General features: G+C 46.1%; 2 protein-coding genes across 3 annotated transcripts; both read right to left on the reverse strand.

The window, feature by feature from the left end:
* Window positions 1–261: 261 nt before the first annotated feature.
* LOC117059381 (cytochrome c oxidase subunit 6B1) lies at window positions 262–4,226 on the reverse strand. Of its 2 annotated transcripts, none has more exons than XM_033171070.1 (4): window positions 4,088–4,226; window positions 2,766–2,909; window positions 1,500–1,600; window positions 262–347 (listed from the first exon to the last, which is right to left on the reverse strand). In XM_033171070.1, exons 2-4 carry the CDS (start codon window positions 2,905–2,907, stop codon window positions 294–296), a joined length of 297 nt encoding a protein of 98 aa, XP_033026961.1. In that variant the 5' UTR covers window positions 2,908–2,909; window positions 4,088–4,226; the 3' UTR covers window positions 262–293. The 2 variants fall into 2 exon arrangements, with proteins under 2 accessions (XP_033026961.1, XP_033026960.1); XM_033171069.1 differs by lacking the exon at window positions 4,088–4,226 and adding an exon at window positions 3,927–3,981.
* A 5,124-nt stretch (window positions 4,227–9,350) lies between these two features.
* Window positions 9,351–21,014, reverse strand: FAM71E2 (family with sequence similarity 71 member E2). Its single transcript, XM_033168383.1, has 10 exons — window positions 20,996–21,014; window positions 19,091–19,245; window positions 18,375–18,544; window positions 17,994–18,261; window positions 17,649–17,746; window positions 12,442–12,482; window positions 12,171–12,220; window positions 10,593–11,461; window positions 9,784–9,827; window positions 9,351–9,672 (listed from the first exon to the last, which is right to left on the reverse strand). The coding sequence occupies exons 1-10, from the start codon at window positions 21,012–21,014 to the stop codon at window positions 9,557–9,559; spliced, it is 1,830 nt and encodes a 609-aa protein (XP_033024274.1). The 3' UTR covers window positions 9,351–9,556.
* Between the last annotated feature and the right edge of the window lie 259 nt (window positions 21,015–21,273).

The raw sequence follows: 21,273 nt of genomic DNA on the forward strand, positions 1-21,273 counted from the left end.
AAACAATATTGGATGGAGATAAATCAAACATTCATGCATAAGAATGAGGGAGGGGGTGAAATAAAGGAAAGAAAATGACCTGAACACTTTCATTTATAGGAACAAATTTATTGAGAATGATTATTCCCTCAGCTTGTTTTGAATTAACATTTTATGTTGTTTTCCCCCTCTTTAAACATACCAAAATAACCTTAACTCAGTGTCACATCTGCTGAGGTAACTAACAGCTTGACTACCGGTAAGTTATTTCAGATGGTCTGCTGTGGGTCCATAAGGCAAGGGGAGGTTGAAGTTTATATCCTACCAGCAAAGGTTCCCTGTGCACGCTCACTATCCCAGCGTTGTATCTGAAGGGAGAGAAATAGAAAGGAGGTTGCGGAAGCTTAGTCAACAGCCCCAGACATTGTAGTACTTAGGGCAAAATAAATCAAATTACATATTCCCACAGTAATGAATAATATCATCAATGTTATCATAATTCACAATTTTCACTTCTCAAACAGTATTCCAAAATCTCCCACCTGAGGGAGAAATATTGTGATCAAGAACAATACAGCCCTTTGCTGTATTTTTTAAATTTTAGAATAATCTGATTAGGCCAGGGATGGGAAACTCCAGGTGTTGTTAGGGTGACAACTCCCATTATACTATCCCAACCATTGGTTTTGTTGGAGCTAGCAGGAGTTGTGGTCCAGCAACAGCTGGAGAGCCACAGGTTCCTCATCTGTGGCTAAGCAATCCAAATTCTATGCTGAGAAAACTGGATTTTGTGACCCGTATAAATTATGCAAATTTAGAAAATGTTTCGCATAGCTTGATACTGTATTTTTCAAAATTCTGGTTTTTCTAGTCCTGAAGAGCTAGTGGCCTAGAATCTTGGGCCTGGTCTATGCAGCAGACTAAGATAGCAGAATGATCCTGAGACAGAACAACAACACTTCAAACACTAGGTGTGGGATACCATTCTTGTGTGAAAGTCCTCATAAGAAAATAAAACAAAACATTCAAGGCAAATCTGCTGTGTTAGTTTTCTTCTTACTGGAAGTTTTTTTTTTAATGCAAGGGAGCACTAGCAGTCTGAAGTGACTTTAAAGATAGTGTGCATACATATATTTCTGCTTTTCAGCCAGCATATCTTGCAATGTTTCTGATTGTGCTCCAAGGATCCTCTGTGATAAAGGATTTTGCATAAAGATACTAAAAATTGCCCCAAATGCAGGCCATGACTTGAGTCTTGGCAAAAAAAATTATCATTTGCTACGTTTGCATCAAGCTGCCCCTTTTTAAAGGGGTGGAATTTTTAATCAGGCAGGTTGTCACCCCCCTCCCCAAGGCCGAAATTTGGTTCAAGGTACAAAATAAGCCCCATTTCATTCCCAAAACGTTAAGCAAAAACAAAATGAAACCATATCTGTTGTTTCAACTCCATGTTGGTTACAACTTCACAGACATTGTTGAAAAGAAAGAGTGCAGCTAACTTGATGCTTTTTTTTACCTACCCAGGAAATGGGACACAGGGATTTGAAGACCCTGTGGTACCATTCACACACCTTGACGTCCTTGCCGTTGGCTTTTACGGTCTTCACACAGCGGTAATAATCTGCAAGGAAGGAAGGAGAAGCAACATGTCATCTTCTAAAGTGTCATCACTCCTGTTTCTGCACTGGTGGAAATTTAATGTCTGCTTAACTTCCATATCAGCTGTAGCTTTGTACCAGCCAGCAGGAGTCATCCTCCCAGTAATGATTAAAAGTTCCTCTAGCCAGCCGTAATACATTCAAATAAGATATCTCAGTCTGAACCTACCAACAGAACACCCTGAAGCAGAAGAGCATGTGGCTCCTCTTGGCTTTGGCTCCAGGGACAAAGCTATGCATGTCTAGTCAGAAAAAGTAAGCCCTATTGAGCTCAATGGGAGTGTGAAAGATCTAGTGGAGGGGGCTTTTGCTTACTGGCAGACCCACCCATCCTTTCACTAAGGTGAAATCCCAAACTCTCCAGGAGGTGCTAGTGAGCTACAGTGGAATATAGTTTCATTTAAAAGACAGAGTGCTACTTCCAGATGGGGAGAATTTTGACTTTTTGGTTTATGTATCAGAATGTATTTAAAGCAGCATTTGGTTGAAAAGGGGGGGTCCTCCTGATACCGAATTTCCTTTTTTTGCCATTTTCACAGGCATTTCCCCCAGCTGCCTTGTTGTCTGAGCAACAGAGTCAAAACTTTATTAGCAATGGGTCTTTATTACTTCTGTATATAGTACACCACACTACTAAAGCTATACTATATGAATAATAATAACAATACATAAAGCTGTAGAGCAGGGGTCAGCAAACTTTTTCAGCAGGGGGCTGGTCCACTGTTCCTCAGACCTTGTGGGGGATCAGACTATATTTGGGGGGGGGGTGAACAAATTCCTATGCCCTACAAATAACCCAGAGATGCATTTTAAATAAAAGCATACATTCTACTCATGTAAAAACACCAGGCAGGCCCCACAAATAATTCAGAAGTGCATTTTAAATAAAAGGGCACATTCTACTCATGTAAAAACATGCTGATTCCTGGACCATCCGCGGGCCGGATTGAGAAGGCGATTGGGCCAGATCCGACCCCCGGGCCTTAGGTTGCCTACCCATGCTGTAGATGTTAGGAAGGGCATCTAAGCATATATACGATGAAAAGCCTCTGACAAATATCAAAAGTGGTTTAATACCATGCATGAATAATCTTGCCCAATGCAGCCATATTCCCCTCTTTTACCCACCCAGGTAGTTCTGGTAGCAGTTCCTGGTCTGGTTGGTATTTGGAAAGCGTGGGTCAAATGGGGGTGTGAGATAGTCACCCTGTTTTTTCTTCAGTTGGTTAATATCTTCTGCTGATGGTGGAGCAGCTGAAACGGTCTGCATTTCTGAGAGCGGGAAAGATGAGAGACTCAAGTAACCTGCAACACTGCCCTTTGTCAGAACAGACAACCACCCTAGCTCTCAGCTACATCCTAGAGAACTTAAGAGTTCTCGTCAGAAATAGCATTTAATTCCCAGTTCCTTTGCTCTAACAGCAGGGTTGCCATATTTCAAAGAGTAAAAACCAAGACACCCCAAAGTCGTTGAGCATATTATTATTTTTTACAAAAACGCGATTTTTTGATTGATCCTGGACATCAGTTCCACCTTTGAAATCCCAGTAATGCATGGGAAAATTCCGACATATGGCAGTCTTATCTAACCATCCCAAGGCGCTGCAAGATTAATACATCTCTGTTTTTCTCTTGGCGTAGTGTTCAACCCAATCTGGCCCATGCTTTAGCCTAGCAGTTCTCATATTCCTTCCAAACTCTTATTCCCCTCCTTGCAACATCTACTCTTCTCTTTTAGTCCTTCCTTTCCACAGATGTCATATTACAATGACTCGCCATGGGCCTCTTAACTCCTAGTTACCAGTAACTCCTAGCTGTTGCCATCAGAGGTGTACCTAGGCTCCCTTGCACCCTTGGCAAGGAGCTGTATCGGTGCCCCCCACCCCCGATCCTTGCCCTCCTCTGCCAAGGTGCCTAGAGTAGCCTGTGCTACTCTGCCGCTCAGAGCAGAATCAAAGACTTGTAGTGTTAGAAGGGACCATGAGGCTCATCTAGTCCAACCCCCTGAAATGCAGGAATCTTTCACCCGGCGTGGGGTGAAAGACACACTCTGGGATCAGACCAAAAGCCCTTTTAGTCCAGCATCCTATTGTCACAGTGGCCAACCGGATGTGTCCATATGCAGGACCTGAGTACAATAGTACTCTTTCATTCACAATCCCCTCACGATCCTGCTCCGTCCTCACTGGTGATTCCTAGGGCATTCATAGGCATCCTGCCCCCCCCCCCAACAGCATGGACAGGGCCCTAAAGCCTCTCTGCCTACCAAAGCGCTGAAGGAAAACCAACCCCGGGATTATGGGTTGTATGGCAGCTGCAAACTGACAAGGACTGAGGTAGTGGTTTCGTTCTGCCTTTTCTCTTCCCCAACCCCCGCATGGAGTAGCAGCCCAATAAATTTCCAGAAGGTGCTGAAGGGAAAGCCCTTCAGCCAATCAAATGGCAGATACCCTCCTCCTGGCACAACTGATGGTGGGTTGGGAATAACTGCCACGGAATATTCTGGAAGGCGTGCAAAGGGAAGAATGGACAGTGGTGTGTCTTAGCAGTCACATAGGGCAAAATGTTCCCACCTCTGCCAGAGAAGAGGCCACTGTTCAATCCTGTATTTTCACACACACACACACACACACACAAGCTGAGGGAAAAAATGATGTGGAATCTTCCTGATTCAAATTAGAGAATAGAAGTCTGTCCATCCTGCCTCCCCACGCCCCCTTTTTATGACCCCCAACGATGGATGCTGCCAAATTTGGAGAGGGTATTTTTTTAAGGGGGAGGGGGGGTGTAACTGTGGTGAGTTTGGTGTTTGCATAAATCTATGCCATGTCCTTTCCCTGGAGAGTGCCAATGTCCCCAAAAGAAAGCAAAGCAGACACAAGAGTTAGGCACAAAGCAAATATGTTTATTGTTCAGCTGAACAGATCTAACCTGCAGCTCACACCAGAAAGGCAGGGTAGACAACTTGCATCCACCAAGACTGTTCCCTAAACAGATAGCTCTACAGCCTTTGCTCTTCTGTTGTCAGCTATAAGTGGAATTGCAGTTGGCTTTCCACACTCTCAGTAGTCCAGCATTTTTGCCTTGGCCAGAAGGCTCCACTGCCAACAACAACAACAATTTATTATTTATACCTCGCCCATCTGGCTGGGTTTCCCCAGCCACTCTGGGTGGCTTCCAACAGAATATTAAAAACACAATAAACCATCAAACATTAAAAACTTTCCTAAACAGAGCTGCCTTCAGATGTCTTCTAAAAGTCAAATAGTTGTTTATTTCCTTGACATCTGATGGGAGGGCGTTCCACAGGGCGGGTGCCACTACTGAGAAGGCCCTCTGCCTGGTTCCGTGTAACCTCACTTCTCACAGGGAGGGAACTGCCATAAGGCCCTCAGAGCTGGACCTCAGCATCCAGGCTGAACGATGGGGGTGCAGAATCTCCTTCAGATATACTGGGTCAAGGCTGTTTAGGGCTTTAAAGGTCAGCACCAACACTATGAATTGTGCTTGGAAACATACTGGGAGCCAATGTAGTTCGCGCCCACTCCCAGTCACCAGTCTAGCTGCTGCATTCTGGATTAGTTGCAGTTTCTGGGTCACCTTCAAAGATAGCCCCATGTAGAGCGCATTGCAGTAGTCAAGCGGGAGATAACTCGAGCATGCACCACTCTGGCGAGACAGTCCACGGGCAGGTAGGGTCTCAGCTGGAGTACCAGATGGAGCTGGTAGACAGCTGCCCTGGACACAGAATTGACCTGTGCCTCTGTGGACAGCTGTGAGTCCAAAATGACTCCCAGGCTGCGCACCTGGTCCTTCAGGGGCACAGGTACCCTATTCAGGGCCAGGGAGTCCTCCATACCCACCTGCCCCCTTAAAACAGTACTTATGTCTGGTCAGGATTCAACCTCAATCTGTTAGCCGCCATCCATCCTCCAACCGTGGTGCCATTGTCCTGTGGAGTTGTAGAGAAGGTTCCTTTTCTTTCTGGGATGGACTATGAGAAGGGGGGCGCCCCTGCTCTGGAGAGAGGCTTAAAGGGGTCTGTGGCCTGCTTGGCTTTTGGGGGTTTCATGTTTGCTGTCTGTATAAGGAGCTGCTCCGATCCCAACTCCCTAGTGTAGGAGCAGCCAAAGTGGCCAGTTTCTCAGAAGTTACTTCAGCTAGCTGGCTGGCTGGCAGACTAGCCTGGTTGGACAAGATGCTGCTGCCTTAGCACACTCCACTGCAAAAGGTCCAGCAGCTCCTGCGGTCAGTGAGCCCAGCCCTTGACTCTCCTTGGCCCGAGTAACTAAATAACAGTGGAATGGACTTTGTCAGGAGGTGGTGGGTTCTCCTTCATGGGAGGTTTTTAATAAGAGATTGGATGGCAATCTGCTTTAGTTGAGATTGCCTGCATTGCAGGGGGTCCCTTTCAACTCTACAATTCTCTGATATGATTCTAGGATCCAGGTACCCTGATTTTGGATGCTCCTGCCTCTTCAATGTAAAAACTCCTCCATAATGTTCTCCCTCCTCGCTCTCCAAGGCCAAATAGTCTTAGTTTAGCCATGACATCTCAGCACTTGGTGCTTTGGGGAAGCAGCTGAAAGTTGGCACCTCTGGCGGCACCATTTCCCCGCCCTTCATCTCAGGTGAGCACGTGTGTGTGTGTGTGTGTGTGTGTGTGTGTGTGTGTGTGTGTGTGTGACTGCAGCTGCAAGAGTATGCATAGCACTACCCCTGGTGGCTATTTCTGGAATTCACCTTCCTCAGAAGACCCACTCCTCAGAAGACCCACTCCAGAGCTCAGATCTCTTCAGGCTGGGAGAGGGTCTCCTTCCAAGCCAGAGGCTTGTTGAGGCTGCTCAGTTGAGACAAGGGGAGCCTTCAGTGCCTCAGCTGAGCAGCTTAATGAGGGTCTCCCTGCCTCTCTGGGAGGCTGAAGAGCCTCAGCAAAGCCCCTTTGCGCCTTCGGCTCACAAGCAGACCCTCCCTGGAGCCTGAAGGGAAAACCATCTATGGTCTCCACAGACTATCTCCTTGCGAGCCAGAGGGGCTTTGCGGAGGCTGGTCAGGTCTCTCCCCTCACTTTGGGGCCCAGCTGAGAGGTGCCAGAACACTGTTCCAGCACTTTCCAGCTGAAAAAGCCCTACTTTTACCACCCATACACTCTGTTTAGGTAGTTCCTCATAATCTCTTTTTGTTTTACTTACCACGGAACAATTTAGTATCATCAGCAAAATTGGTCATCTCACTGACCATTCCTAATTTTAGTTCATTTATGAACAAGTTTGACCAAACTGCAGGAGGTAGTGGAAGACAGGAGTGCCTGGCGAGCTCTGGTCCATGGGGTCACGAAGAGTCGGAAACGACTAAACGACTAAACAACAACAATGAACAAGTTAAAAAGCACAGGTTCCAATACTGATCCTTAGGGCACTCCACTTTCTACATCTCATCATTCAGAGAACTGGCCATTCATACATACTCCTTGCTTTTTGCAGCTTAACCAATTTCTGATCTACAAGAGGACCTCTCCTCTTCTTCCTTGACTGCAAAGCTTACTTCAGAGTCTTGGGTGAGACACTTTGTCAAAAGCTGTGGATTTATCCACATTTACCTTTTGCCCTGAGCTTTCTAGGCACAGGTCTGCACTTGTGTCTCAGCACTTTTTTTTTGGCACGAGCACTTTCCCTGCAAAAACTTGCTCTTTAACACTAAGTTGGAACAAACAGCAATTTGGATTTTCCAAGCTAGCTTTTTCCTCTGAGGGAGAAAATTTAAATGGTGCTCCAACCCTCCACCTCACCCAACCACCTATCCAACAAATTATCCACAAGTGGAGTGATAACATTTCTTCATTTGACAGGTCACACTTGAGCATGGGTAGGCAAACTAAGGCCCAGGGGCCGGATCTGGCCCAGTTGCCTTCTGGATTCGGCCCGCGGACGGTCTGGGAATCGCCGCATGGATTGGCATGGATCTGATCGTTTGGGCTGCACCAGCACACGCATTCGGCGACGTCTCCTCCCTCCCTCCTCCTGGTTTCTCCCTGCCCTGGGACTGGGCTTTGTTGGTGCCGGCAGCAGCATTAGTGCTTGAGTGGCTGCCATTGTAAGCAGGCTCAATTCGGGCTTTGTTGCTGCCAGCACCTCTCCAGAGCCCTTTTGCACCGTCCCGCTGTTGCCAGCTCCTGCCGCTCGCAAGACACAGGTAAGTAGCCACCAGGGCTCATCCGGTGCTGTGGAGAAGGGAGGGGAGAGTCGGGGGGGGGGAATGGCTTACCTGAGTAGAATGTGTCCTTTTATTTAAAATGCATCTCTGGGTTATTTGTGGGAATCCGTTCATTATTATTTTTCCAAAATATATTCCGGCCCCCCACAAGGTCTGAGGGACAGTGGACCAGCCCCTTGCTGAAAAAGTTTGCCGACCTCTACACGTGAGGGTAACCATCTGGCTTACAGTCACAGGCATCAAAGCCTCTTTTCAACAATCTGTGAGTTCTGGTTGGGTTTGGCTGTAACCAGAAAAGGAAATAAAACAAGACCTCCTCCTCCTTCTTTTTCTGTTTATTAAAAAAATAGTCTGATACTTGGCATATCTGTAGCAACGAGTTGTTCCAATTTCTTCATATATATATATATATAAGTAACCTTTATTGAGTAGTATCCTGGCTCACTCATCACTTCAACACGGGCTGTGACGGGAACCAAATGTGCTGTGGACTCCCATCAAGATAAGGTCCTTTCAAAGTGGTTCAGCTACAACTTCTGAAAGCAAGAGCAGGGGAGCACAATGTGTTACAACACGCCATCTATTTAAGGTGGTCCTATCCTGGTTTGCATTTTAAAGCCCTCAAGGCAGCTTACCTAACAAATGCAAACGATATAAAACATAGTTACAGGTAGGTAGCTATGTTAGTCTGCCGTAGTCGAAACAAAATAATTTCCCCTCCCCCTTCCAGTAGCACCTTAGAGACCAACTAAGTTTGTTATTGGTATGAGCTTTCGTGCATGCACACGAAAGCTCATACCAATAACAAACTTGGTTGGTCTCTAAGGTGGTATTGGAAGGAATTTTTTTAAAATATAAAACATAACTATCAAAGAGCGGTTGTCCTCTTTGTCACTGCTTCCCCTACATCCAGGATCTCAGATACCATTAAAAGCTTGGGTAAGTAGAAGGGGCCTAAAGGATACTAATGATGGTGCCAGGCAAGCATGACTAGGCAGAGAAACCCTCTCCCTGTTAGCTGTCTACTAGGACTGTTCCTAAGCAGGTTCTCCTAGGAAAATACAGCCTTTGCTCTTCTGTTGTAAGCTATAAGTGGAACTGCAGTTGACTTTCTACACTATCAGTAGTCCAGCATTTTTGCTCGGGTCTAATGTTCTGTCCACCCTGGTCTTCTTCTTCTTCTTCTTCTTCTTCTTCTTCTTCTTCTTCTTCTTCTTCTTCTTCTTCTTCTTCTTCTTCTTCTTCTTCTTCTTCTTCTTCTTCTTCTTCTTCATGGCCTGGTGGCCATGATGTAGCTGCAATGGGTGGGGCAGCACACCTTTCCCACAACCATTGTGATTTGTGTCATAGAATCATAGAATCATAGAGTTGGAAGAGACCACAAGGGCCATCCAGTCCAACCCCCTGCCAAGCAGGAAAAACCATCAAAGCATTCCTGAGTGAAGGCTGGCACATGGGAATGGGCTATCACAGATCATCACCTCAAATGCACATTTTGCTGTCTCACCAGTACCATCCATTTAATACTGCTCTTTTATCATGGTCTCATGGATAACCCTGGCAACTGTAGTTTGCTCAAGGTGCTGGGAATTGTAGGTCTGTGAGTTCCGCATCCTAAGCATACTACAGTTCCCAAGAATCTTGGGTGGAAGCCAAAATCTTTAAAGTTGCATTAGAGTACTTCAAATGTATGGTGTAGGTTAGGTTTAGCATCTTACATTAGGGTCCTGTACCTTGTAGTCACCCTTGCCTTTCAGTCTCTCCAACGATGAGGACAGGACACTATAGATGGTTATGAAAGTAGGGCTGCTTCTTTGTCTTGCTGCAAAGCAAATGGAGCCATTAGTAGGTGCCTGGCTCTCAGTGAGCATGTTGGTGGAGGATATGGGAGCTAAGCATTGCTGTAGATCACTTAATTGGCATTTCGTCTTACCTGAACTCAGAGCCTTTCCCAATTTGTTCATGGACTTATTGCTCCTAGTAAAAAAGAAGTTTAATTAGTTCAATTTGTACAAGGAGTTAAACATAAAGATACAGCTATTGATTCCTTAGTATTATTATTCCAAGTTTTATAATGGCCTGAGACCATTTACTGGTCCTGCTTGGAATCCCAGGAATCAAGTTTTAGTTAAAAGAAGTATGTGTCTGTGAGATCATATACAGTATAACCAACATGCTTGTGTCTAATTAACATATGAAAGAGTTGTTGAACTTTTTCAAAAAAAATGGTTGAGCTTTTTTGGGGAGATCAGGGACATTTCCTTTAAAATGTAAAGCAAAACAAACCAAACCTGGGGAAAAGCTTTTGTTGGGGAGGCAGGCTTTTTTTTTAAGGGGACATTTTGGAATTCACTTGAAAGGGCATATTTTAAAGGTCTAACAGCCTATATTTCCATGCTTTACTTTGCTGCACATATTGTGACTTTGAATCTCTACCGGGGTTCTCTCAGCAAAAAGTACTTGCCACACCCAAACTTGGATTTTGGCATCCAGGAATTCTCTTTTCTATATTATTTTTTCCTTGAACCAACACTTTCTAGGCAGAAGTGAGAAAATAATATAACTGCAGACATTATTGAGTGTTATACAGAACAGAAATGAATGGACATGGGGGATGTTAGGGTGGTAGGCTGGTCCCATGTGCGTTCCTTGGAACATACAGAGAGCCCTGTATGTGCAGGATTTCTGATCATAGGAAGAAAGGTTCTCAATGCCAGTTGCCAGTTGGTTCTCCCAGCTTACCTGGGTGGTTTCCCTGTGGCACTTCTGGACTGGATCTGCTTAGCTAGATCTTTACTTTGTTTTTCTGTTTCCAGTGCTTTGCTCTGCGGTCTTGACTTTTGGCCACCCACTTTGGAGGGGCTCACACCCGCATTATCCCAGCCTTGATCAGAAGGTCCCACTGCCAGCGATGCCTTTGTCCTGCGGAGTTCTAGAGAAGGCTCCTTTTCCTTCGGGGATGGACTCTGAGAAGGGGGGCGCTCCTGCTCTGGAGAGGGACTTAAAGGAGTCTGTGGCCTGCTTGGCTTTGGGGATCGGAGTTGAAGAGAAGGCTCCTTTTCCTTCGGGGATGGACTCTGAGAAGGGGGCTGCTCCTGCTCTGGGGAGGGACTTAAAGGAGTCTGTGGCCTGCTTGGCTTTGGGGATTTTAAGTCTGTGCGGAGTTGTAGAGAAGGCTCCTTTTCCTTCGGGGATGGACTCCGCGAAGGGGGGCGCCCCTGCTCTGGGGAGGGACTTAAAGGAGTCTGTGGCCTGCTTGGCTTTGGGGATCGGAGTTGTAGAGAAGGCTTCTTTTCCTTCGGGGATGGCCTCTGCGAAGGGGGGCGCCCCTGCTCTGGAGAGGGGCTTAAAGGAGTCTGTGGCCTGCTTGGCTTTGGGGATTTCACGCCTGCTGTCTGTGAACGTGAGGGGCTGCTCCGATTCCGACTCCCAAACTTAGAAGGAGCAGCCAAAGTGGCCAGTTCCCCAGAAGTCATTTGATCATGCCAGCTGAGTAGCCTGGATGGGTTAGACGCTGCTGCCTTAGCACCCCCTCCACGAGGTCCAGCGGCCACTGAGGTGGTGGGAGACCTTGGGGCAGAAGTGGCTGGTGGTGGTCTGGAAGTGTGCCCCTAGAAAGGAAGAAGGAGATGCTATCCTCCTGGCCTAGGTGGGGAATGGAGTCCCAAAAGGCAGGGAAAGATAAAGGCAATCATCATACCTTTGCTTCCTAGGAAAGCTTGGCCCACCCACTTCTCGATGAGCTAGAGCTCCTGCTTTCTGAATCCATTCAGGAAGGTGGTCACCTGAGCACTGCCAGCTGAGCGCTTTCCAGCTGTTGGGTGGGAGAGTCCACTAGACTACATGGGCAGGGGACCATGTAAAAACATTTTGCCTACTACAATACAAAACATGGAGCATCCCCCATCCCGATCTTTTGCTTTTAAACTTCTTGCCTGAAGAGGAGTTCTGGAGAACTCAAAAGCTTGCACACTATTTTGTTATATTTTGGTTGGTCATAAGAACACAAGAAGAGCCAGCTGGATCAGGCCAATGGTCCATCTAGCCCAGCATCCTGTTCTCACAACTGCCTACCAGATGCCTACAGGAAACCTGCAAGCAGGTCCAATAAAGGTATTGTCTGAATATGGATTGTAGAACATGGACAGCATTTGATTTCTTGTGAAGAATTGAAACTCTGCTCTGCTCCCAGGCTCTGGCTTCCCACATTGGTGCCATTTTTTGTCATAAAGCATCCTGAGTCTGACAGCCAGTGGGTCATCTGTAATGGCATCTACAGAGTCGCAGAAGGAAACGTTCAGATTCTTTAACTGTCCTTACCTCCCTGGCTGGGATTCCACGTGTTTCTTGAGCAGAGCGGCCAGCAGCACCTTTAGAGGGGGGAAAGGAGAGAAGGCAGGAAGCAAGATAGTGAATGCTGTGGAGGCTCCAAAGAGACCTGTTGGTGAAGAGGGGTCTGTAGAAAATAGTGAAGGGGCACAGGTTCTAGGGAAATACACCCCTGCTTCCCCAGCTGCTTCAGACACTCAGCTGCATAAAAGCTGACATTTAACCTGAGTGGGGCCCCTGACTTCAATCCTTCCATCCTTACCTGATTTTCGGATGATATGTTTTGCAACAGGTGCACTTTCCCTGCAATGGAAAGGCTGGAATGAAAACTGCAACAACAACAACAACAACAAACTACCACAGTTTGACCAGAGCTGAATCATTGACTCCAGCCTTCCCTAACCTGGTGCCTTCCAGATGTTTTGGACTCTAACCAGGGCTGGGCCCAGGACACCTTGCCACTTGAGGCATCCCACCTCGACTCCCTGCTACTCTGCCTGTGTGGCAGTGGAGTATGTCACACAGACACAGCTGTGGTGTGGGAAGGACATGTTTGTAGATGAGGTGGCAGATGAGGCAGCACAGCCACAGAGGCAGTGACGAGACCAGTGCGCTCCTCGGTCCTGATCTGCTACCTGAGGCAACTGCCTCACTGTGCCTCATCCTGACTGTGCCTCATCTCCCATCACCCCTAGCCAGCATGGTCAAAGGTCGGGGATGGTGGGAGTTGTAATCCAAAACATCTGGAAGGCAGCACATTGGGGAAAGCAGATTTACTCACTTCACAGAGATGGGAACAGGGACACACTTGTGCTACCTCTATTCTCATTGTAAAGTTTGCTAGCAAGGCCTCTCCTCTGCCACTACTCCTCACCACCCCATTGCATATTGTTGAAGACTCAGTCCTCCCCCCACCCCATAGGACTGGAGCGGCCTGACCACCAACTTAAGAGCAACAATTGTGTTTGTCCTTTGGGTTAAAGAGTAAAACACAGGTGCCTGACAATGTGTTCTCTCTACAAAATATTCTTCCAAATACCCCTTGATTGTGAACTCATTGCGTTTCCAGAGTTGGGTCGTTAATCCATGTTCATGTGACGCTATCCAAAATGCCTATGTCTCCTGGGTTTTGTTATAAGATACTACTGTTGGGTGAAATGTTTCTCAAGCCAACTTCACACTGATTGGAGTGCTGAAACCATTCCTAATTTCTAACCACTCCTTCATGGATCACTGCCTTGTCGTGGCGAAGGGGCTTGAATAACTCAGAGAAACTATGAGCTATGCTGTGCAGGGCCACTCAAGATGGACAGGTCATAGTGGAGAGTTTTGACTAAACGTGATCCACCTGGAGAAGGAACTGGCAAGCCACTCCAGTATCCCTGCCAAGAAAACTCCATGGACAAAGGCAACAGGCATATAAAAGTTATGACGCTGGAAGATGAGCCCCTCGGGTCGGAAGGCGTCCAACATGCTACTGAGGAAGAGTGGAGGACAAGTAAAAGTAGATTCAGAGCTGATGAAGCGGCTGGGCCAAAGCCGAAAGGTCACTCAGTTGCGGATATGCCTGGAAGCGAAAGGAAAGTCCAATGCTGTAAAGAAAAATATTGCATAGGAACCTGGAATGTAAGAACCATGAACCTTGGTAAGCTGGATGTGGTCAAAAATGAGATGGCAAGAATAAATATTGACATCCTGGGAATCAGTGAACTAAAATGGACGGGAATGGGCGAATTCGGATGACCATCATATCTACTACTGTGAGCAAGAATCCCGTAAAAGAAATGGAGTGGCCCTCATAGTCAACAAAAGAGTGGCAAAAGCTGTACTGGAATGCAATCTCAAAAATGACAGAATGGTCTCGATACAAATCCAAGGCAGACCTTTTAACATCACAGTAATCCAAGTTTATGCACCAATTACCGGTGCTGAAGAAACTGAATTTGACCAATTCTATGAAGACTTACAACTCCTTATAGAAATGACACCAAAGAAGGATGTTCTTCTCATTATAGGGGATTGGAATGCTAAAGTAGGGAGTCAAGAGATAAAAGGAACAACTGGCAAGTTTGGCCTTGAAATTCAAAATGAAGCAGGGCAAAGGCTAATAGAGTTCTGTCAAGAAAACAAGCTGGTCATCACAAACACTCTTTTCCAACAACATAAGAGACAACTCTACACATGGACATCACCAGATGGGCAGCATCAAAATCAGATTGATTATATTCTCTGCAGCCAAAGAAGAAGAAACTCTATACAGTCAGCAAAAACAAGACCTGGAGCTGACTGTGGCTCAGATCATCAGCTTCTTATAGCAAAATTCCAGCTTAAACTGAAGAAAGTAGGAAAAACCACTGGGCCAGTAAGATACAATCTAAATCAAATCCCTTATGAATACACAGTGGAAGTGAGGAACAGGTTTAAGGATTTAGATTTGGTGGACAGAGTGCCTGAAGAACTATGGATGGAGGCTCGTAACATTATACAGGAAGCAGCAACGAAAACCATCCCAATGAAAAGGAAATGCAAGAAAGCAAAGTGGCTATCCAACGAGGCTTTACAAATAGCAGGAGAGAGAAGGCAAGCAAAATGCGAGAGAGATAGTGAAAGATACAGGAAATTGAATTCAGATTTCTGAAAAATAGCAAGGAGAGACAAGAGGTCCTTCTTAAATGAGCCATGCAAAGAAATAAAGAAAAACAATAGAATGGGAAAACCAGAGATCTCTTCAAGAAAATTGGAGATATAAAAGGAACATTTTGTACAAAGATTACCATAATAAAGGACAAAAATGGTAAGGACCTAACAGAAGCAGAAGACATCAAGAAGAGGTGGCAAGAATACACAGAGGAATTATATCAGAAAGATATGGAGGTCTCGTATACCCCAGGTAGTGTGGTTGCTGACCTTGAGCCAGACATCCTGGAGAGTGAAGTCAAATGGGCCTTAGAAAGCACTGCTAATAACAAGGCCAGTGGAAGTGAGGATATTCCAGCTGAACTATTTAAAATTTTAAAAGATGATGCTGTTAAGGTACTACACTCAATATGCCAGCAAGTTTGGAAAACTCAGCAGTGGCCAGAGTATTGGAGAAGATCAGTCTACATCCCAATCCCAAAGAAGGGCAGTGCCAAAGAATGCTCCAACTACCGCACAATTGCGCTCATTTCACACGCTAGCAAGGTTATGCTTAAAATTCTACAAGGCAGGCTTAAGCAGTATGTGGACCGAGAACTCCCAGACGTGCAAGCTGGATTTCGAAGGGGCAGAGGAACCAGAGACCAAATTGCAAACATGCGCTGGATTATGGAGAAAGCTAGAAAGTTCCAGAAAAACATCTACTTCTGCTTCATTGACTATGCAAAAGCCTTTGACTGTGTCGACCACAGCAAACTATGGCAAGTTCCCATACACATGAAAGCTCATACCAAGAACAAACTTAGTTGATCTCTAAAGTGCTACTGGAAGGAATTTTTTAATTTTTTACTTTGTTTTAAAGAAATGGGAGTGCCTGATCTCCTCACCTGTCTCCTGAGAAATCTCTATGCGGGACAAGAAGCTACAGTTAGAACTGAATATGGAACAACTGATTGGATCAAAATTGGGAAAGGAGTATGACAAGGCTGTATATTGTCTCACTGCATCTTTAACTTATATGCAGAATTCATCATGCGAAAGGCTGGACTGAATGAATCCCAAGGCGGAATTAAGATTGCCAGAAGAAATATCAACAACCTCAGATATGCTGATGACACAACCTTGATGGCAGAAAGTGAGGAGGAATTAAATAACCTTTTAATGAGGGTGAAAGAGGAGAATGAAAAATATGGTCTGAAGCTCAACATAAAAAAACCTAAGATCATGGCCACTGGTCCCATCACCTGCTGGCAAATAGAAGGGGAAGAAATGGAGGCAGTGAGTGATTTTACTTTCTTGGGTTCCATGATCACTGCAGATGGTGACAGCTGTCACAAAATTAAAAGACGCCTGCTTCTTGGGAGGAAAGCAATGACAAACCTAGACAGCATCTTAAAAAGCAGAGACATCACCTTGCTGACAAAGGTCCATATAGTTAAAGCTATGGTTTTCCCAGTAGTGATGTATGGAAGTGAGAGCTGGACCATAAAGAAGGCTGATCGCCAAAGAATTGATGCTTTTGAATTATGGTGCTGGAGGAGACTCTTGAGAGTCCCATGGACTGCAAGAAGATCAAACCTATCCATTCTGAAGAAATCAGCCCTGAGTGTTTACTGGAAGGACAGATCCTGAAGCTGAGGCTCCAATACTTTGGCCACCTCATGAGAAGAGAAGACTCCCTGGAAAAGACCCTGATGTTGGGAATGATGGAGGGCACAAGGAGAAGGCGACGGCAGAGGACGAGATGGTTGGACAGTGTTCTCAAAGCTACCAACATGAGTCTGACCAAACTGCTGGAAGCAGTGGAAGACAGGAGTGCCTGGCGTGCTCTGGTCCATGGGGTGATGAAGAGTCGGACATGACTAAACAACAAATTTCTAGCCGAGATAAGAACACCTTTGCATAGGGTAAAGACATCCCTGCACCATCAATGCCCCCTGCTGTGTTCACAAGCAGAAGCTAATCTGACAGTAATGAAGCTGTGCTGATGTGAACAGCTAGTGTAGCTGGCCAGGTACAAGACCATGGTGCAAAGCATAATGAATAAATGAAATGCAACTCCTTGTACACTCCAGGGCAGCTGCATTAGGCACACAGGGTGAAGGGGGGAAAGTACTGCCTAAATGGACTAATGAAGAGCTTTCCAAACATTTCATGTTGGTGACACACTTTTTAGACATGCATCATTTTGCGACACAGTAATTCAGTTTTACCAGCAAACTGGAGGTTAAACTAAACCCTTTCCAGCCCGGAGAGGAGCGCGGGGAGGGTTCACGCAACACACCTACACACTGCAGCCGACGCACTAACTTGTCGCAACACACAAGTTTGGAAAGCCCTGGACTAACATATCAGGGCCTGTCCAGCTTAAATGTTCTCATCAGCATCGCAAATACAATGAGCTAGGCTGCCATATGTGATGGTGCTTTCCAGGAAGGGAGGTGGGCCTTTCCCTCCACTCCCTGGAGGCCACCTTGTCCTGGGCTATGTGTGTAATAGGTGTGTTTGTGACTAGGGCTGATGCTGGAAGCTGGAGGCACAGAAACAGGTCTGCTCCGTGCTGGACTTGGGGCTCCCCTGGAAACCAAGTAAGGAAGCAAGACCTGTTAGGATGCTAATACTTTGGCCACCTCATGAGAAGAGAAGTCCCTCCATCCTATGCTCAGGTTGTATATCCTAAAGACAACAGTGTCTCCACTGGCCGTCATTTCGAGGCAATGAACCCTAGGTAAGCACAGGCACCCCTGGAGTCTCTTGCCACTTGGAGACTAGGGCTGCATGCAATGATATCATGTTTAGGGTTGTTAATCCCAATACAGATGAAACACATACATGGATCTTGACGTGCTCTTGACCAGGTTGGCTTCACGCAGCTGCTCCTTCACTATTTCAGTGGAGTCTTCTTCAGCCATGACAATTGCAAGCCAATGCTGATGGAGAAAGACAGCAAGTCATGCACATGTATAAGGAGACAGTAAGGATGGCAGCCAGGGACTGGGATGCAGGGGGGGTGTAGGCACCCATAACAAACTACACTTCCCAGGATTCTTTGGGGGGGAAAGGCAGATTTTAAATGTATGGTGCATGTATGCATCCGAAACAGAGAGACCGATGGGTTGGCCAATGTGACAGGCAAAGGTGGTAGACTTTGAGGGGGCTTTGTTTCATGAGACTGACCTTCTCAGGCGTAGCACGAAAGCTAGCGCTCTTCCATATCGTGTGGAGCCCGGATTGCTTTGACGTAAAGCTGATTGGATCACTGATCCTGCCATTGGCCACATTCAAGACATAAATAAGACGCAGCCAGCGCTGAAAGATGATGTCCTCTTTCCCTTCAGGGGCACAGAGTTGGAGATAATATTTCCGGCCATTCGCCATCTTCACTCTCAGCTGCCGTTCATTCATGCTATGTACTTGAAATGCCACCAGGTTTAAAGAGATCAGCCTGCGGGCAGAGGAAAGACTTAGCCTAGGAACCCCCGAGGTGGCGGTGGTGGTTTCTCTGGGAAGGTTTTGGGGCGATGGAGAGCGGGAGCTGCGTGGCTGTGCTAGTCTCACCTAGTGATTTCCAGGTCTTTAGCCTTTGCCTCTATATCTCTGATGCCTTTTCTCACCCGGGCAATGACCATCATGTCTGGAAGTAGCAAACCTGGACGGCTAGACAAAATGCCAACCATAACTAAATTGGGTTGGTTGTGGATCACGGCATATTCACCCGTCTTGGTTAACTGCATGGAGAGAGGAGGGTAAGGAGTCTGCTAAGAACGGAACAGATGCAGGGGTGATGGGCACCCCAAACAAGCTGGAGCACCTGGAACTGATCGGGCAATGCAGGGGGTGACTAACAGGACATTTCCCCAGCTGTTCCTTAAAGGATGGCCTTCTGCGGGCCTGGAGTCTCTTCAACTCGCTATCAAAACCGGGTGGAAGGAGGCACAAAATGGTCATTGTTTGGGCTCTCTGACTCTCTGCCCTATCAGTCCCAAAGGGCACCAGCAGTGGCAGATCTTGGGGTTTCACATTTCAGTGGTGCCCTGTGCAATGCCAAAATTTGGTGCACCCCACCTCTCACACTCCATTCTAAATCATAGTTGTTGCATTCCTTGGGTGGGCTCAGCCCTATCAGCTGCATGTTTTTTTGGGGGGGGGGCTGAAGTCACCTCAGCCCTTAGGAGTTGGCGCCCCTGCTCTGACAGGGAGCCATGCAAGAGAAGTATCTCCCTTATGTATGAAAAAAAACACCCACTGCCTGGCCATGACCAATGGTCCATCACCTGTAGAAAGGTCCCCTCAAAGATCTCCCCTTCTCCTAATGGAGAATACTCCGGCCTCCGCAGCACCTGCTTGAGTCTCCCTGTTGCTGAGGACCGGCCCTGCGCAACCCGTTTGCCTTTTGGGGGTCTACGTGGAGCCTTCCTCCACTGACGTTCTAGGAGACAGACAGGGAAATAAAAACAAACAAAAATTAAAAAATAAATCCCACCTTAACTCCTCCCCCAGACTAGAGGCATCTCCCTTAAAATCACAGACTGAATGCACACACCGTACGTTCAAATTGAATTCCTCCAAAGAATCCCAGGCACTGCAGTTTGTTAAGGGGCTGGAAACTATAGCTCTTTTTAAGGGGGTAAATACAGCTTCCAGGATTTTTCAGGAGGGTGTGTTACTTTAACTGTGGGGGTAATTCTGTGGTCTCTGCTTTTAGTAGTGATGTATGGAAGTGAGAGCTGGACCATAAAGAAGGCTGATCGCCAAAGAATTGATGCTTTTGAATTATGGTGCTGGAGGAGACTCTTGAGAGTCCCATGGACTGCAAGATCAAACCTATCCATTCTGAAGGAAATCAGCCCTGAGTGTTCACTGGAAGGACAGATTCTGAAGCTGAGGCTCCAATACTTTGGCCACCTCATGAGAAGAGAAGACTCCCTGGAAAAGACCCTGATGTTGGGAATGATGGAGGGCACAAGGAGAAGGCGATGGCAGAGGACGAGATGGTTGGACAGTGTTCTTGAAGCTACCAACATGAGTCTGACCAAACTGCGGGAGGCAGCGGAAGACAGGAGTGCCTGGCGTGCTCTGGTCCATGGGGTCATGAAGAGTCTGACACAACTAAACAACAACAATTCTGTGGTGACATCTTTTGTGTTTTAGTTAACATTATTTGAACTCCAATTGTTTGTTAACCCTTCTGGATCTTCCCTACAAAAATAATCAAGAAGGAAGTTTGAATCCTTAATTCTTATTGTGATTTAAAGGATGTGGCCAGTGTAACAGTTCTGCAACCTTGATAATTCATCTGGAACCATGATGTTCTCTCTAAAAGTATGAATTTGGGGGCGGGGGTGGGGAAACAACCATCTGTGGCAATCTATGTAAAGAGCAAACATTTCATGGGTGTCAAAAATATGGTAATGTTCATTAGAACAGTTTTTAAAGTCTTGTTTTCCCTCTGCCTGCTCTGTTGCTGAATGGAGCTGGTACTTTCACTCCAGGTTAAGACACACCAACTTTCTTTACACCAGTTTCTTGTACATCTTGTACATAATAATTATTAAATACTTTGGGGGGGAAATCTGACAGTCCTCAAAAGAGGTTTAAATGACACACATGACAACACTTGTATGCTATTCAAGTTGCACCATTGTGGCGTGACTTTGGTCACAAGAGGAGCTGCATGTAAAAACACTTTTCAGTTAATACCGCATTTTCTTAATACTACCTAGCTCAAAGAAAAGAATAAAGTTAAAACATGTAGATCTTTCTGTTATTTTTTTTGGGGGGGGGGTATATGTGTTTTTGTGACCAATGTAGAAAACTCAGTCAACATATGTAAGTTTCATTGTTCTAAGTTCATCAGATTTCATTCCTAACGTAACATTTCTTGTCAGTACACCAAGAAAGAAAGCAAAACTATCAATATAACGAAAGGGCTGTGAACTGAACTTCTGAACAAAATTAGAGAAATTCTGAGTTGCCTTGCACGTCATGCTTCTGGTTGTTTTGCATGTGTGTAAAACGCCTTTTCAAAAAACTGGGAAATTATCTTTAGAATGCTGTAGAACCTGTTAACTATATATGTAAATCAAAAATGGAGTCTGTAGGTTGACATTTTCATGGAAGTAGCTTGCATTTTACACACCCCACCCAGCTCAACAACTTGGCATCTTAGCTCCTCCTACCTTGAGGGTGTTTGTTCATAGCTGTGTTCCTAGGATCACAAAATGCTGCCTTTTGTGACTTAAAGGATCAGTGTTCACGAACACCTCTTGTCTTTGCAACTGGTTCACCAGAAACTGTCAGGCACCCCTCTCCCAGGGTAATATAACCTCCACATTGTGACATCAGCTGCCCAACAGGGGCCAGGCTGCTCAATTGTTATCAGGCAGCTGAATGAATAGTAAAAGGGGACAGGGTCAAACATGAGCATGAGCAGGATTTATGATGGGGGGCAGGAATT

The sequence above is a fragment of the Lacerta agilis genome, chromosome 14 (assembly GCF_009819535.1).
Source record: "Lacerta agilis isolate rLacAgi1 chromosome 14, rLacAgi1.pri, whole genome shotgun sequence".
NCBI lineage: Eukaryota > Metazoa > Chordata > Lepidosauria > Squamata > Lacertidae > Lacerta > Lacerta agilis.